This window comes from Pseudorasbora parva, chromosome 9 (assembly GCF_024679245.1).
Source record: "Pseudorasbora parva isolate DD20220531a chromosome 9, ASM2467924v1, whole genome shotgun sequence".
Lineage (NCBI taxonomy): Eukaryota > Metazoa > Chordata > Actinopteri > Cypriniformes > Gobionidae > Pseudorasbora > Pseudorasbora parva.
In genome coordinates, this window is record NC_090180.1 from 13,517,736 (window position 1) to 13,534,981 (window position 17,246).

The 17,246-nt window shown below is 39.8% G+C and overlaps 1 protein-coding gene and 2 non-coding genes across 4 annotated transcripts in view; all 3 read left to right on the top strand.

Moving 5' to 3' along the window:
- The window catches only part of eif4g1a (eukaryotic translation initiation factor 4 gamma, 1a), a 36,990-nt gene extending 19,744 nt beyond the window's left edge, over positions 1–17,246 (top strand). For both annotated transcript variants that reach the window (XM_067454005.1, XM_067454006.1), the window contains 25 exons: positions 750–901; positions 972–1,064; positions 1,148–1,226; positions 2,597–3,376; positions 3,462–3,550; positions 3,660–3,846; positions 5,500–5,633; positions 5,728–5,847; positions 6,583–6,996; positions 7,958–8,104; positions 8,180–8,416; positions 8,633–8,737; positions 8,915–9,184; positions 9,335–9,443; positions 10,510–10,621; positions 10,722–11,005; positions 11,113–11,237; positions 11,463–11,635; positions 13,200–13,325; positions 13,434–13,515; positions 13,600–13,698; positions 14,041–14,175; positions 14,296–14,377; positions 14,472–14,612; positions 15,802–17,246. In XM_067454005.1, the coding sequence (XP_067310106.1) occupies positions 750–901; positions 972–1,064; positions 1,148–1,226; positions 2,597–3,376; positions 3,462–3,550; positions 3,660–3,846; positions 5,500–5,633; positions 5,728–5,847; positions 6,583–6,996; positions 7,958–8,104; positions 8,180–8,416; positions 8,633–8,737; positions 8,915–9,184; positions 9,335–9,443; positions 10,510–10,621; positions 10,722–11,005; positions 11,113–11,237; positions 11,463–11,635; positions 13,200–13,325; positions 13,434–13,515; positions 13,600–13,698; positions 14,041–14,175; positions 14,296–14,377; positions 14,472–14,612; positions 15,802–15,983 (4,457 nt within the window). In that variant the 3' untranslated portion in view covers positions 15,984–17,246. The remainder of the gene's footprint in view (positions 1–749; positions 902–971; positions 1,065–1,147; positions 1,227–2,596; positions 3,377–3,461; positions 3,551–3,659; positions 3,847–5,499; positions 5,634–5,727; positions 5,848–6,582; positions 6,997–7,957; positions 8,105–8,179; positions 8,417–8,632; positions 8,738–8,914; positions 9,185–9,334; positions 9,444–10,509; positions 10,622–10,721; positions 11,006–11,112; positions 11,238–11,462; positions 11,636–13,199; positions 13,326–13,433; positions 13,516–13,599; positions 13,699–14,040; positions 14,176–14,295; positions 14,378–14,471; positions 14,613–15,801) is intronic.
- LOC137090420 (small nucleolar RNA SNORD66) lies at positions 7,022–7,084 on the top strand. The gene has a single exon (XR_010907856.1). It is a non-coding gene; the product is annotated as a small nucleolar RNA SNORD66 (small nucleolar RNA).
- Positions 11,268–11,343, top strand: LOC137090419 (small nucleolar RNA SNORD66). The gene has a single exon (XR_010907855.1). It is a non-coding gene; the product is annotated as a small nucleolar RNA SNORD66 (small nucleolar RNA).

Sequence of the window (17,246 nt, forward strand, 5' to 3'; positions counted from 1 at the left end):
AAAAAATGATTTGGTTTCTCTTCATTTCTTAATTTTCTTTTAAAAAAATCGGTTCTGCGGTCCTCTACAGAGATGATATCGCATATAACACAGGAATAAAAAAAATAATGCTCCAAACAATGTAATGACTGGAAGAGAAACAAAATCTAAATTCACAAAAAAAAAAAGTGTTTTCTGGTTCTCAGGATGACATTAAAATAAACTACTATTTAATATAACATACAATATAAAGGTGGACTAATATATTAACACATTTTGACAATTTGTTGCAAAATATTTTTGGAATTTGTTATTGGTAAAAGTGATGACTTGTAAATAAATAATAATACATTTCTCACTGTACACTGCTATGGTAGAGCTGTTAGCCTGCACTTTACTAGAGCACCTTCAGTCATTTCAGAAGCACCCTTCAGAAGTGATTTGATTCTGGAACGGAGCCTGTCTGTCCTTCCACGTGCTACTTTAGCGATGACCCAAGTCACGTGAAGTACTAATTACTATTTAATCAAATGTCAAGGAAGAAAAAAAATATTTTGTGGCATAAGGTGAAGTGAGAGCTAGGGAGCGTGGTGCATTCAGTTCTACATGACAGTATTGCTGATTGTACCGTGGGTGGTGTAATGGGCTTTTTCGGTTTGGTTTGAATATCGTTACACCCCTAGAGAATACTTTGCATGTGGGTCCCCCTCCCATTAAAGCAGAAGGTCCCTTATTTTAGTGTTTAATCATATCACTCTTTTCTGGTGTAGCAGCTGCCTATTACCCTGCTACACAGCAGTACCCAACATCAGTCCCCACCACGCCTGTCATGATGGCTCCCGCTCAGCAGCAACCAGCTCCTCCTCCACAGCAAGCTCCGCCTCAGCAGTCGGCACCAGTTAAACCGAGAGAGCGCAAACAGGTGGGTGGGAAAATACTTGTGTGTTTGTTTTAATCCATTTGTCTGTGACTTACCATTTTGTTCTTCACAGATCAGAATACGTGACCCCAACCAGGGAGGGCGTGACATCACAGAGGAGATTATGTCTGGAGGGAGAACGACCTCCACACCCACTCTTCCACAGGTTTGTTAATGGCCTGATCTGTTTATAATGACACGAGCAGGGTAAATAGGAAAATTTTAATTATTTTTTTTGTCCTTTCTCAGACTATTGGCCCAGAGGTGGGAGGTCCTGTCCAGACCAATGGTGAAAGTGTTCTGCCTGTTGCTGTTGTGATCAGAGCCGGTGAGTGGGTTTTCTTGAAAACACCCAATCAGATTTTTGCCTTTCAAAAATCAAATGTGGAATTTCACATTTAAAAACAATTATCTAATCTCATCTATTTTTGTGCACTTAAAATGTTTTTTAGAGAGCCCCTTTTTGATTTCAGATTTTAAAAATTCAATTTTGTCCTTTATAATGTTTTAAAAAAAAAACTCAAATGTTTAAAAAGCAGTTAAGAATATTTAGTTGTTTTTTGGAATACAAACTTCATTCTTAAAGTGATATTATACCCAACAAATTAAATTTCTATGCCAATTACGCACCCTCATGCTGTTCCAAACCTGTAAGAGTTTTTTTTCCTACTGAACAACAATGATATTTTGAAGAATGTCTTGACTTCCCATTGACTTCCATAGTATTTTTTTTTCTCCTGCTAAGAAAGTCAACTGTTTGGTTGCTGACATTCTTCAAAATGTCATCTTTTGTGTTCAGCAGAAAAAAATACAGGTTTGAAAGAACATGAGGTTGAATAAATGAAGAAATTTCCTTTGTTGGGTATATCATCACTTTTTATGGATAATTAAATTACTTTTTTTTTGCTGAACTATCCCTTTAAAACAGCAGCTGGAGTTTTTTCCTGCTCAAACTAATTTTATAATGTTTACTGCCTTTGATCCGCAGATTATTAAGTAAAGTCCATGACACCTCCTGTGGCTCCAGAAAATGGCAAAAATTAAGAATGTGTTAAGAATATGTTGTGACTCTGACTCTATGAATGTGTTCAATGAATGTTAAAGGGAAAGTTCACCCAAAAATGAAATTTATCCCATTATTTACTTACCCTCGCCGATTTAATCCTTGGTGTATATTCTTCTTTCAGGTGAATACAATCAGCTATTTAAAAAATGTCCTGGCTCTTCAAAATTTATAATGGCAGTGAATTGTTGGCGGGTTAAAAAAGGCCTTCTGAAGTGAAGTAGTGTGTTTGTGTAAGAAAAATATCCATATTTAAAACTTTATAGACTAAAATAACTAGCTTCCGGCGGTCAGCGTAAGTTTTGCGTATGGATATTTTTCTTACACACGTGCTACTGGCAACCCCCCAGAGATGTGTGGAGCAGTTATGATGGATGATAATAGATGCACTTGTATGGACTTCAAAAAAAAAAAACCATCAAGTCAGTGCCATTATAAAGCTGGGAAGAGCCAGGAAATCTTTTAATATAACTCTGATTGTATTCGTCTGATAGAATGTCACACACCTAGGATGATTTGAGGGCGAGTAAATAATGGGCTAATTCTAATTTTTGAGTAAACTATCCCTTTAAAACAGCAGCTGAAGTTTTCATGCTTAAACTGATTTTATTCTGCTTACTGCCCTTGATCCTCAGATGATCAAGTAAAGTCCATGACACCACCTGCAGCTGTGTGCACCCCTCCTCCTCCAGAGACGCCAGAGCAAGCCCCCACTGCACCTTCAGTCACCGACTCTGAACCTGTGTTGGAGGTCAGGCCTGTTTCACCTTTGAGCAAGATTCCCATTCCTCCAGCAGAGGATCCTGCACTATCCCCCACACTCCCACCTTCTCCTCCTCCTCCTCCTCCCACAAACAATCCCCAACCTTCAGAGCCTCAAAATGGTGACAGCGTGGATGCTCCAGTGCTCCCTGATTCCCCCCCTGCTCAACAGGAGGAGTTTGAGGATACTTCCAATATTGAGGAGACAACTTCTCCTGGGGTTGCAGAAGACGAGCCAGAGGTAGCCAAGGAGAAAGAGTTTGAACCTGTGGCTGAAATAGAGGCCATATCTGAATCTAGCCTGTCTGCTGTCGCCTCCATCCCCATGGAGATATCTCCTGCTGTAGCTAAAGACGGTGATGATGCTTCTGAGGACCCCACCCCTGTAACCAAGGCGACACCCATTCCAGAACCTGTTGTTAATGAGCCAAAGGAACAGCCTTTGCTTAACGGTTTGCCTCAGGATTCTGCAGAGGCTCCAGATGTGAAGCCAGAGAGCTCCACTAATCCAGTTGCTGAACAAGCAGTTCCTCAGGTCCAGCAGAGCTGCCTTAAGGCTGTGAAAGCACCTGTGGAGGAAGCAGAAATAGAAATAGTAGAGGAGATGCCCGCCCCTGTAGCAGTCTGCCCTGTTGAGGAAACGACTATGCAAGGTAAGGAAAAGAGTTGAGGAACACTTCGCATATTGGTTTCTTTCTTTTTCAAGATCAATTTTGACTTTAGTTTCTCTCTTCCTAGCTGCCGTGACAACAGTGCCAAAGAAGAAAAAGAAGATTAAGGATCTGAATAACAAAGGTTTTGGAGATGTCCTAGATGCCTTCAAAGAGGTTTGTAGTAATGAAATGCATTTTCACTTTACAACAGTAGACCTTTTGGGATATTCTTTGACCTATGAAGAATACACGTGCATTCATGGATCATCTTAACCGATTTCAGCCAGAGGAGGAAAAGCCTGCTCCTGAGCCAGAGGTTGCTCAGAAAGAGCCCTCACCTGCACCAACCCCTACCCCACCAGCTGAAGAGTTGGATGAAACATGGGAGGAAAAGGAGGACAAGCTTGACACAGAAAATATTGAGCCTGAGGCGTCTAAACCTGTGGAACAGAAGTATCAATATAAAGAAGGTTAGAAGTCAGATTAATTGGCCCTTGCTTGAGAACATTCATCCTGTTGTCAGTGTTTTGTCATACTGTGGTGGGTGGACTGTGGAGAAATTTGTCAATTTTAAAGTTAAATTCATCAGTCTGGGACACTGAAATCAACCCTTGTTCTGTGTGCAGATTTAAATAAGAAAAAAGAAAAGCGGAATTAACTTGTATCTGAATTTTAATGGGGACTCAATTCGTTTGTTGTTGTGATTTTTATAGTCTGTCTACATTTACAGTGGTGTATTAGGAAGCCAAACAATTAGAAAATAACAGGCTAATAATATTTTACAAGTTTTTTTAATGCAGCAAGCATGTCAATTGGGAAAGCAATAAAGTGTCCGAAATGGATGCAAAAATATACGTTTGCAGGCGCTGTCTAAGCACCCTCAAATGATAGCAAGAGCACAGCTCAGTTGATACTGTAATATCTTGGCAAATGCTCAGTACATATTTGTGTCTGTAGAATGTCAAATGTATCCAGTTACCGCGTGCTTCTGCAATGGTGACAAGCTCACTAAACCTCTCAAACAAAGTGTAGACACGAATCGATGCAAGTAAGATATTTATTGTGCATTGTTAGCATCTTCATTGAACATTGTACTTTGTGAGATTGCGATGAACTGACATAGCCCAAATGGAGCGGTCTTGGCTGGCTTTTCGAGTTTTAAATAATCCTTTGAATAAAAATATTGTTTTTCATGTTGCAAAAATTATTAAAGGGTTAGTTCACCCAAATATGAAACTGATGTCATTAATAACTCACCCTAATGTCGTTTCACACCCGTTAGACCTCCGTTCATCTTCGGAACACAGTTTAAGGTATTTTATATTTAGTCTGAGAGCGTATGCAAGTGTATGGACAATATACTGTTCATGTCCAGAAAGGGATTAAAAACATCATCAAAGTAGTCCATATGTAACATCAGTTAGTTAATTAGAATCTCTTGAAGCATCAAATACATTTTGGTCCAAAAATCACAAAAACTACGACTTAATTCAGCATTGTCTTCTCTTCTGTGTTTGTTTTCAATCCTCAAATAAAGACTCAAACGCTTATGAATCAGCATATTGATTTGATTCGGATCATGTCAAATTGCTGAAATTACGTAACATTGGTGATCCAAATCATTAATCAATACTCTGATTTATAAACATTTGAATCTTTATTTGAGTATTATAAATGTATAATACATTATACATATAAATATAGGGACCCTCATTATGCTACTGTGTTAATGTGAGGCTATTTTGAGCCTTGTTAGTGGTATTAACTAGCGATTTAATTTTTCTACCCTGTGCCCCATAGACAAGCGCTATAAGCTAATCTGTTTTTAGAGAGAACTCTTTACATTCGATTTTCATGAAAACGCATCCCAGAGAACGATCTACTCTGTAACCATCTGTTAATTACCCCTAGGTTCATTTCTCACCGGAGTTGTCCTTTAAATAATAAATATAAATGTATTTGCATTCCCACCAAACTTATTTTTTCCTGGAAAACCAATATATCACATAGACTTTTTGACTTAAGATTCTCGTACAAAGCAAAATCATCATAAATGTCTTACTTTGAATATTTGTGGGGCTGTCCTGCAGCTTTTATTCATTTTTTTCCCATCCCTCTTACAGAGCAATGGAAGCCCATCAACCCAGAAGAGAAGAAACGGTATGATCGAGAGTTCCTGCTTGGCTTCCAGTTCATTAGTGCAAGCATGCACAAGCCAGAGGGTTTGCCACACATCAGTGATGTTGTCTTGGACAAGGTGAAGCTTCTATCTGGACGTAATAGATTTAACCTGAGCTGTCTCTTGCTGAAAATTATAATCACTGTCTTGCTCTATGCTGTTTTCAAAATAGGCAAATAAAACCCCATTGCGGCCATTGGATCCCAGGAGTCTGATGAACTGTGGACCTGATTTTACACCTTCATATGCTAATTTGGGAAGACCGTCATCCGGAGGAGGAGGGCGAGGACCGGTTAGTTAAATTTCTTTACACTTAAGGCAGGCATACACGGTGCGTTTTTTAAAATGTATTTTCTAATAATAATTATTTATATATTTTTTTGCTGTCGTATGAACTCGCAGATTATTTTTTTCTCTCAGGAGAAATCGTGTGGATATTGTGGGTGCTCGTATGGTCGTGGCACGCACCTTGTGAGAGGAAATGCGAAATGAGCTGAGCACGTTAAGAGCACCTCCCGACCTTACGATAATTTCACCAGCGTATGGCTGCCCCCTATTGCCAAATCATGCACAACCACGTCACATAGGCTTGATCAATGAGTATTATTAGGCTATAGCTCAGTGGCTGCAACCATACAGCGTACACACATGCACACTCTCTCCCCCTCTGGTCGTTTCGGTTGAAAGGAATGGCTACTGTTATGAATGGCTACTCAGCTTTTCAACATATCATTTGCACACACATTTTTCTTTTATTTTTTATATCTCAAGCTATCAGCAACATTGAAAGCTCCGGTCTCTTTTTTTAACGTGAAAGCTTGTTTGATTGCGGCCGGCTCGCGGTACAGTTGTGTACCAGCTGATTTGATGCGATGATCAAATTAACTGACTCGTAGCGTCTGCAATATCTCACGACCTCCCGAGTGTCCGAATTCGCACTGTGTACGCCCGCCTTTAGGATTCAAAAGTCAGTTGTCAGTTTTAAGTATTGTGGCTGTATGTTGATCTGTCTTTTTATTTTTAAAAGCACTCTTCTCAGTCTGCACGGCGCCCTCAGCCGGGTCGAGGCAAAGACCAAATGAATCGCAACCCCAAGATCATCACCAGCTTGTCTCTTAAAGACAATGTGGAACTTAACCAGGCTGTGAATGCTTGGACACCTTCGGTCAAGAAGCAAGGCCGAAGCCGTAAAGCAGAAGAGGAGGAGGAAGGGGAAGATGATACAGAGGCCGCAAAAACACAGGAGCTGTTCCGCCGCGTGCGCAGCGTTCTTAACAAGCTCACGCCACAGATGTTCCAGCAACTGATGAAGCAGGTGACGGAGCTCAGCATAGACACAGAAGAGAGGCTCAAGGGTGTAATTGACCTCATCTTCGAGAAAGCCATCTCCGAACCCAACTTCTCTGTAGCTTATGCCAACATGTGCCGCTGCCTTATGGGGGTGAGTAATGTTTGCTTTGTGTTGGCTCCATTGGTGACTACTGTTTTGTGCCATATGCCTGGGCCATTGATATTGAGGAACTGAGGAGCTCTTAATGGGTTTATCAGTAATTGAATACGTTTAATAGTTTTTAATTTCTGCAGTGGCAGATGTGATTTCAGTGAAAATGTTCTTGTTTCGAATAGCTGTAAAGACTAGTGAAAATCTTGTGTGGAATGCGGAATCATCCCTAATCCCCTGTTATATATTTCACACAAAACAAGACTAAAGCAGATGCTAATGGCTAGTATGATACCTCCATTTAATATGGGTTTTCATACAGCGTTTTTATGAGTGACATCCGTGATCTATATGGTTTATTTGTTTGTTTGTGTTTTAGCAAAACGTTGAAAGATTAATGACAGAAGTTACGATTAATAATTTTGGTAGATTAACTAAAGGATTACTCAACTGCCAAGAATTTTTTTTTTGATAATCGTAAATATAATCAATAGATTAATCGACTAATCGTTTATTGATCAAAAATAAGCATTAGTTACGGCTTTTCTAAACCCATAAGAGCTGTTTATCTTTGAAACACACGGATGACAATTAAAGTAATGAAATGAAAGTCCATTTACCGAAACATATGCTTCATATATTCATAAAAGCATCTTAAAAGAGAGTCATATAATCAAGAGGTTTAATCCAAGTGTTGTGAAGACACTTTGAATACAGCTTTAGATTGAAAATCATAAAACGGATTTAAATGAGCTTTTAATTATATAAATCAACATGCATGGAGAACACATCAAATATGGTAAATTGAAAGCGATAAATTGGTTCTTGTGCATCAAACAATCATGTTAAAGTTTCCATTTGCCATACTTGTGTAACTGATGGCATAATTACTCTTTAAGAAATGTTTCAGAAACCGTTTTCTGTTTCTATCTTAGTGACTTTTTAATGATCTGTTTTCCAGCTTAAAGTCCCCACTTCAGATAAACCGGGAGTCACTGTGAATTTCCGTAAACTACTGCTCAATCGCTGTCAAAAAGAGTTTGAAAAGGACCAGGATGATGATGAGATCTTTGAGCAGAAACAGAAAGAGCTGGATGCTTCCACTGAGGTGACGTCTCGCCACATTCAACTAGACGTGTGTCTGATAGTTCTGTTAAAATTAAAACATTCTTTTTTACCATAGGAAGAGGAGCGTCAGCGCCTGAATGAGGCACTGGTGGAAGCCAAGGACAAGGCACGTAGGCGGTCGCTCGGAAACATAAAGTTCATCGGAGAGCTGTTCAAGCTGAAGATGCTGACAGAGCCCATCATGCACGACTGCATTGTCAAGCTCTTGAAGAACCATGATGAGGAGAGCTTAGAGTGCCTTTGCCGGCTGCTGTCCACCATTGGCAAAGACCTAGACTTTGAGAAGGCTAAGGTACAGTACAGTTTGTACACATGCAGAATTATAAATATCCATCAGAAAACTCTGAGGAGTTGTGGGTTTCTCTGTTATGAGCTTTGTAATTCTGTTAGGTCCACATTCCTTTTAATTGTGTGTAGTAGAATAATGCAGTATTGTATAGCGTTTGAGTTTTGACCGTCTTCGATTGTTTACTTGTAGTCAGATTTAATGTTGGTCTTTTGTGTGTAGCCTCGTATGGATCAGTACTTCCACCAAATGGAGAAGATCATTAAAGAAAGGAAGACATCATCTAGAATTCGCTTCATGCTTCAAGATGTAATAGACCTCCGAAAGGTAACATCATACTTGGTTTTGGAAATAATCTTTTATGTGGCATTTGCAAAAGGAATTCAGCAAGAAACTTCATTCACGTTAAAAAACATTTTTGAAATCCTTAACGCATATGTTTTTGGGTTTTCTTGTGCTTTTATTTCTTTACTCTTTTAACTGTGCATATGATCTCTGACACAGAGCAACTGGGTGCCCAGGAGAGGAGATCTTGGTCCCAAGACCATCGATCAGATCCACAAAGAGGCTGAGTTGGAAGAACATAGAGAGCAAATTAAAGTCCAACAACAGCTGCTTTCCAAGAAAGACTCTAGTCAGGGTCGAGGTGGCCGTAGTGGACCGCACTCCTCTGGGGGCCGCGGTAGCCAGACCCAGGATGAGGGCTGGAACATAGTGCCTATTACCACTAAGAGCAGACCAATTGACACCAGCCGCCTCAGTAAAATTACTAAGGTGAATCTTTGTGACTTTGTGAAAATTCCCACATTTTTAACATCAGACACGTTAGCTGTTGAAAGTGACTTTCCTTTAAAGCATAATATTTTCAGTTATTTATGTGCTCATTGACTTATTTGTCATTTGTCCTGTCTTTTCTGTCTTCAGCCTGGTGATTTCAGTAACCAACTGCTGGCTCCAGGAGGAAAGGGGTCATGGGGAAGCTGGGGCAAAGGGAGCAGTGGAGGCACAGGAGCCAAGTCCACTGGAGATCAAGGTGAGTTTGCTCAGTCTTATTTAACTTGGACCTCGCAAGCGCAACTCTGCCGTTATTATGTTAAGCCCCGCCCACCGACTCGGCCCATCCAGAGTTTGGCGTTTACAGCTCAGAAGTGTATTGAGAGTTGCTAGATGACACTTGCGGGCAGATTAGATTTACTGCCACTAGGGTGCGTCTAGATTTCTAGGCTATGTTACGGGCTGACCCATATAAAGATTCGAGCCCCCACCTCTGCAACATCATCTTAAATACTCAGACCAAGACAGAAACCTCTTTCAAATGGAAACATGTTAACAATGGGGAATTTATATTAATCACTGTCCCATAGACCTGTATTGACGGCAGGAGGTAGAGAACATTTGGCCGGAGACACACCCATCACACATTAAGCAAAATATCTCTAAACTCTTAAAGCATTGAGTATCTTTTGGTTTACTTCTGTGTGGATGAGATCTTTGGACCAGTCACACTTGAGACACTTCAAATGATATTAAAAATGTATAATACTGTATAATGAGAATTCACATTAAACAAGATAGATTTTGGATGAATTTTGTAGGAAGGATGGGGGAAGAAGCAGGTGAAAGGAAAGGCATGTAAATTAAAGTCATTCTTTGATTCACTCTGTGATGATGTCTCTGATGGGGATACTAAATGAGTGAGTTCAGATGCTAATTTTCTTAATGTTCTCGTTCCTCAATCAGACATTCTGGCATTTGCAAAAAAAAATTCCAGCCTTACATTGTCATTTTATTTTTGGGCATATTGTAAACCATTTGAAGCCATTTAAAGCCCCATTAGAGGTTTGAGAACCCCCGGTTGACAACCACTGCTTCGCACTGTGACAGAGGCACACAATTCTTTATCTAGAAATCTGATTGTCTAGAAACTTGGACTCTTAACTTAAGACCAACTTTTCTACCGCACAAAGCATTAACCTTAACAACAGCCTTAGCAACCATCCGCTCGCATGGGCAATCATCACTAATTTTCTTGAGAAAATGTAAAAATCTCTTGTTTCATTGGAAATGCAAGTCTAATCCTGTCCTTTTTTATGCTGCAGACCAGGGGAGACCTGCCACTAGCACACTCAACCGCTTCTCTGCATTGCAGCAGTCTGGACAATCTTCATCATCCTCATCCTCACTTGACTCTGATCGTAGAGTGCCTCAAAGGTACAGTTTTGAAGAGTTTTTTTTGTTTTGCAGGTGAGTGCTGACTTCTGTGTGACATGGTAATCTAATGAGTTTCACTTTATGGCCATCTCCTATGCAGAAACAGCTCCAGTAGGGACCGTAGCGACAGAGATCGCAGTGACAGAGATAGAGAACGCAATGACCGGGACAGAGATCGCTTTGACCGATTTGATAGTAGGCGGGAAGACCGGGACCGAGGTATAGACAGACCCCGCCAGACCATCACCAAACGCAGCTTCAGCCGTGAAAACGAAGATCGCAGAGGCGACAGCCGTGGACCACCAGATTCTGTACGCCGTGTGTCCAGCATGACCGAGAACCGTGACCGAGGTAGTCGGGAGCGCGATAGAAGCAAAGACAAAGGTGAGCGTGAAGCAACTAGAAAACTGTCCAGAGATGCACCAGCAACACGGATGCTAGAGTTGATGATTCACAAATTGACGGCCTCTTTTCCTGCTTGGGTTTCCTAGTGAAGCCAATATCGGCTCCTGCTCCACCACCTCCTGCCCCAGCCAAACCTGCCCTTAGTGAGGAAGAGCTGGAAAAGAAGGCCAAATCCATCATTGAAGAGTATCTCCACATCAACGACCTGAAGGTATGCAAGTCCAGATGTGTTGAAAGTGTGCTCCGCTGATGACCTTCATGTTGTGCCAAGTCCCTGGGCCATTGATCCAAACCGATGGGATTGAGGAACAGAGGAGCCATTGCATACAAAAATGAAATGCATCTTATTTATCAAGCTTGTTTGATTTATTTATACATTTCAACCTGCAAATTTACACTGGTCTGTTCCCCTGTTATTTAAATTCATCGTCTGTAGGAGGCAGTGCAGTGTGTGCAGGAGCTGAACAGCGGCTCTCTGCTCTTTGTGTTTGTGCGGAACGGTGTGGAGTCCACACTGGAGCGCAGCACCATCGCTAGAGAGCACGTGGGCCTGCTGTTTCAGAAGCTTGTTAGTGCTAGAATACTACTTCCTGAGCAGTACTACAAGGGGTAAGTTCATATCGAATCACAGTTAATTGTTCTGAACACTAATAGGTATGTACAATGACTTATAAACATTGTATATTTTTACAAGTATATTTTTATGTAAAAAAAAAAAATGTTTATCAAAACTTCTAACCATTATGTGAGTATTTATATACTGTAGTATCTAGTAATTTTTTTAATTTGCTTAACTTTTTTTAAACCGTCAGCTTCTTATTTTAGTCTTAAAGGGGGGGTAAAATGCTGTTTCATGCATACTGAGCTTTTTACACTGTTAAAGACTTGGATTCCCATCCTAAATACAGACAAAGTTTCAAAAACTAATGTTGGACGTTTGATGGAGTATTTCTGTGTCAAAAATACTCCTTCCGGTTTCTAACAAGTTTCGGAGAGTTTTTTTCGAGTATGGGTCGACTTGACGTTAATAGAGTGGAAGGTCCTTGTATGGGCCGTACGGGCTCTTCTCCCGGTAGGGTGCGCGCGCTCGTGACTAGAGGCGAGAGAGCAAATGCACGGGCATATAAACTGCTCTCAGCTGCAGATCCAGTCGTCCGTGAACACTAATGTCGGTTATAGTCCGCGCCACGCTCCACTTCATTCCTCCATTTTGACATTAAGTGACTTCAACGCTTCAGCACAGCATTCCGGGAAGGCAGCGCTGCATTTGAACCGATTTGAACGCAGAAATGCTTCAGTCGCATCGCAAAGTGGATCTCCACACTCCAAGAAGTGTGTTTTTGACGGAGCCGTCCCAGCGATAAAGGTTCGGTCCTGCTTTGGGAGCAGCCGGTGAGTAAAACTGCTTCAAATGTCTGTGCTGTTGCTTATCGTCGCGTGAGTAAACATCAGTAAACGACACGATCGCGTGCTTCGTCATTCAAATGCGCTAACGGACTTCACTGCTGTTCTATATAACTTATAATGTTACTCTAGTCTGACGTGCAAAACCGTTTTGCTTGCTACTAAGGTTTGGTCGCATACAATAGTCCATAAACCGAATCATGTCCTCATAAACTGAGAGTAAAGACAAATGTTGACAGGTCACTAAATACAGTACATACCACAGAGACGGACGTCCTGCTGTTGCTGTTTCTATTTCTGCCTCCGAATTAGATTATGGATCAATGGATCATATATCTATTAGCTGAGATCGATAGCCATGGGTTCCTCCACGCTTGAGGACGTCACCGCTTTCCGCATTCGTCATTCTTTAGCTCCGCCCACTCGATACGCCTCCAGGCACTCGTTTTTTTCCCGGAAAGACTCGGTACAGCCCATATTTCTTATACAAATATAATAAAACTTAAGACTTTTTGGAGATATGAAGGATGCAATACTACTCTATAGGTACTCAAGATTGACATGAGATTGACTGAAACTGAGTGTTTCCCCCCCCCCCCCCCCCCCCCCCCTTTAAGCTGTATCAATTAAGTTTTTTTGTCTTTTTAGTACTTCAACATGTTTTATTTCATTTAGCTTGAGGCTTCATTGTTTTTGCACCAATTATTTCTGTGACTACACTTTTTTTAGTGTCTACACAGATTTTAATGTCTAATATTACCCGCTATAGACTTCAGGAGATCCTGGAGATGGCAGATGATATGGCCATTGATATTCCCCACATTTGGCTCTACTTGGCTGAGATCATCACACCCATGTTGCAAGAGGGTGGCATCCCCATGGGCCAGCTCTTCAGGTTAGGCACTGAATCCGATACCTCTAGTCAAAGACTATAAACCATCAAAGCAAAAGAAAATAATGCATTTACACACCATCTGACCTTTTTAAATCATCCTGTCCACAGGGAAGTGTCCAAACCTCTTTTGCCTATGGGCAAAGCAGCAATCTTGCTTGTTGACATACTTAACCTTCTCTGCAAAGGACTGGTGAGTATCATGCTGTGGCAAATGCTTTGAGTATTATTTGCGCGCACTGCAGTAAAAAAAAATGATTCTCTGTAATATTCTCAGAGTCATAAAAAGGCTGGAGCGATGTGGTTGGAGGCAGGACTCAGCTGGAAAGACTTTCTGCCTGAAGATGAGGATGTCAATAAGTTTGTTACAGAGCAGGTACTGAAAACTAAACATTTTCACTGTTAGCACCAGAAAAGAATAAGCCATTTTATTTTTCATTAGCTATAATATATATTTTTCCTAATGTCATATTAATATTTAATAATATTTTAATATTGAATTAATAATAAAATGTGTATGCATTGTGTGTGTGTATATATATATATATATATATATATATATATATATATATATATATATATATATATATATATATATATATATATATATATATATATATATATATATATATATATATATATATATATATACACACATACATACACACACTTGGATGTCTTCATGAGCCTGAAGGTCATTAACATGTAATATTTGCAGAAAATGGAGTTTACTCTGGGTGAGGAATCTGAGAAGCCCAGTACGAAAGAAATGACTGCAGAGGAGCTGAGTAAACATTTGGACAGGTTGTTACAGGAAAAAGCCAACAACCAGAGGATCTATGACTGGGTAGAGGTGAGCATGTTTGCTTTGGCTGTGGTTCAAGGCTCTTCAGTCAAACATTAAAGTATTGCATGATGGGCATAACATTATGCACATGGGACTTGTACTGACAGTTTTTTTTCTCCTTTAAAGGCCAACCTGGATGAGCAGAAGATGAGCTCCAATCAGTTTGTGCGGGCCCTGATGATGTCCGTGTGTCAGTCTGCCGTCATATGTGAGTGAATCCATTACATTTGTTTGACTTCAGCCCTGAACTTTCACTGGCCTGTACTTTATGTTAATTTATGTGCACAAATTAACTGTTATAGGTGAGAACCCATACAAGGTGGATGTGGAGCAGATTAACCAAAGGGCCAAGCTGCTGCAGAAGTACCTCTCTGATGAAACGAAGGAGCTGCAGGCACTCTACGCTCTTCAGGCTCTCATGGTGCAGATGGAGCAGCCGGCCAGTGAGTTTTTTTTTTTTTTTTTTTGCATCATCTTCACACTTATCAACAGATTACATCTCTTTCAAAGGGTGTGTTCACACGGAGTCAAACTAGTAATTTGGTCTAGACCAAAAAAAAAATTGTCATTCAGACCTAAAGGCATAGGGATACATTCACAATGTGATTGGTCTGTTTTTATGATGTATTATCTATTTTGGCGATCATGATTTAGAGGCTTTTGTGTTTGAAGTCTTCAAATATACCGACTTATTTCCTAAACATCTGGTTGGGGCAGACGAAATGACGGAAAACGGAATCATTTGCAACAATCATGCCGAGATAAAGACGCATGGCATCAACTTTTGACGCAAATAGACCCGCGAATCAAATTCACCTTTTGCCGAACTCGCTCTACTCCCTTTTCTCTTCACATATCAGATCAGAAAGGCATTTACTTTCAATAAAAATGATGAAAATATTAGAAAAGTGAAAATAAAGCATCTAATGTTTTTTTTATAGGCGTCTATCAGTTAGGGGTAGGTTAACCGTCATGTGCGTAATTAGAGATAAGTGAGTGGGTCCAATATCGTTGGTCTTAAAAAGTCAGTGGGTCTTGTCCCACCCAGATACAAAAGTTACGATGCCCATGCGTAATGTTTCAGATGGGTTTTACCAATGCATATTTTATCTCCCTCATCTGAACTTGAAAGAGAAGCCTGCAACTGCAATAGTAAGCCACAGACATTTCAAAATAAGAGTCAGTGTGTATTTCGAGTTTATAATAGTCACGCATTATATAAAGGTTTTTGATTACACAATAAACTGTATTTAATTTAATTCCATTTAGTTCTTCGTCAGGAGGAAAGACTAAGAACAGTATTTGGCACATTATTCAATAAAGTATCAGGGTTAAATGGTTAACTAAAATCTTTAAAAAATCTTTAATAATTTATATAATCTCTTGAAATATTTGCTGCTTAATACTTGTGTAAACTTTTTTGTAAGTTTGCAATATTGATTAATTTAATGCATCCTTGCTGTGTGTTAATTTCGAAAAAATTATTACTGACACCAAACTTTTACAAGGGTATTGTGGTATTTAAAAAAAAAAAGTAATTAGTTAACATCAATTTAAAATGTTCTTGTCGCTGCTGTTTTTTTAAAACCTCTTAAAAGTGTAGCTGAATAGTGTTGTCTCTGTTTTACCCAGATTTACTGCGCATGTTTTTTGACGCGCTCTACGACGAGGACGTGATCAAAGAGGAAGCCTTCTACAAATGGGAGTCCAGCAAAGACCCGGCGGAGCAGCTGGGAAAGGGTGTGGCCCTGAAGTCAGTCACTGCCTTCTTCACTTGGTTACGGGAGGCCGAGTCCGAATCTGACAACAGCTAATCCTGAACTTTGCTAGCCCAGGTAGCAACTGGAGAGAAACCGCTGCCAGGGACTGAGAGGAGGATATCTGACAACAAAGTTGAACTTGATCCTCACGAAGCCAATCTTATCTGTTCAGGGTGGCTCTTGACAGATACAAACTACAATCATTTCTCAGTCATTTCTTTTGCTCTCTATATCTCTTGTGGCTAATGTCCACCAAAAACAATAAAATTAAAAAAAAAAAAAAAAAAATCTGCAGGACTGCTTAAACATGTTAACAATTCATCGTCATTTATTTTTTATGAGAAAATCTTGGGGAAAAAAGTACAAACCAACGCTGCTCTTACATGTTAATATAGATTTATATGCAACGTGGTATATGACGGACCAGACAGGATGTCATATATTGTGAAGAGGGCTTGATGGCGATCATGTCCTTAGGGTTTGTAATTTCAGATCAAACGCAGAGCTCTTACAGAAGTTTTTCTTTTGTGTGTGCGCGAGGGGAGTCATGTTTTTAAATCTGCAGCTACAAAGGAATACGAGCTTAGTATTTGAATTCTCTAAGTGACGAATGAAATTTGCGTAGCGTTTGTATGTTGCCCTTTTTGTTTTTTCTTTTTTGCTTCCTGTATCCTTTTAGTAAGGGGTGGACCTGTTGAACTTTAGGATGATGGTATTGGATGGACTTTGACCTTTTTGACCTAAGTGCTGCTGGATGAGGAGGGGGTCCAACATGCTTCCTATTAAGCCATCCATGTCCTGCTTCCTACCCCACACTTTTGCGTCTTACCTCTCTTGAAGAACTGATGGGGTCTTTCATGGAAGCCCTACTTAAGCAAGCCTGCAGTGGAATTTTAAGAGAAATAATTAAAACTTGAAGCATATAGAAAAATCAACTTGATGAAATGACAGTAATGATCCTAAAGCCTTTTCTACTTGCAAAGTGGAAATACATTTCAGGAGCGTTCTGTACATACATATGGAAATGTTTTTTTTTTTTTTTGTTCTCTTTTTTTTCCAGAAATTAAAAGTAAAAAATCCAATGTAATGCCATTTATTTTTTCCAAAAACAATGGCTGTTTCCCTGTATTTAAGATTTGTTTTCTTCCAGATGGTAAGAGGTGCTTACAATGATCCATTGATTAGTTTTATTGAAAAAAAATGTGTAAATATTTTTTTGCTCTCTTTATTATTTAAGGAACTAAATGCTTTCACATCAAACTGGAAACGTTGGAGAGATGAAACATTGCAAATAATAAAAGATTATCAAGTTGCTTA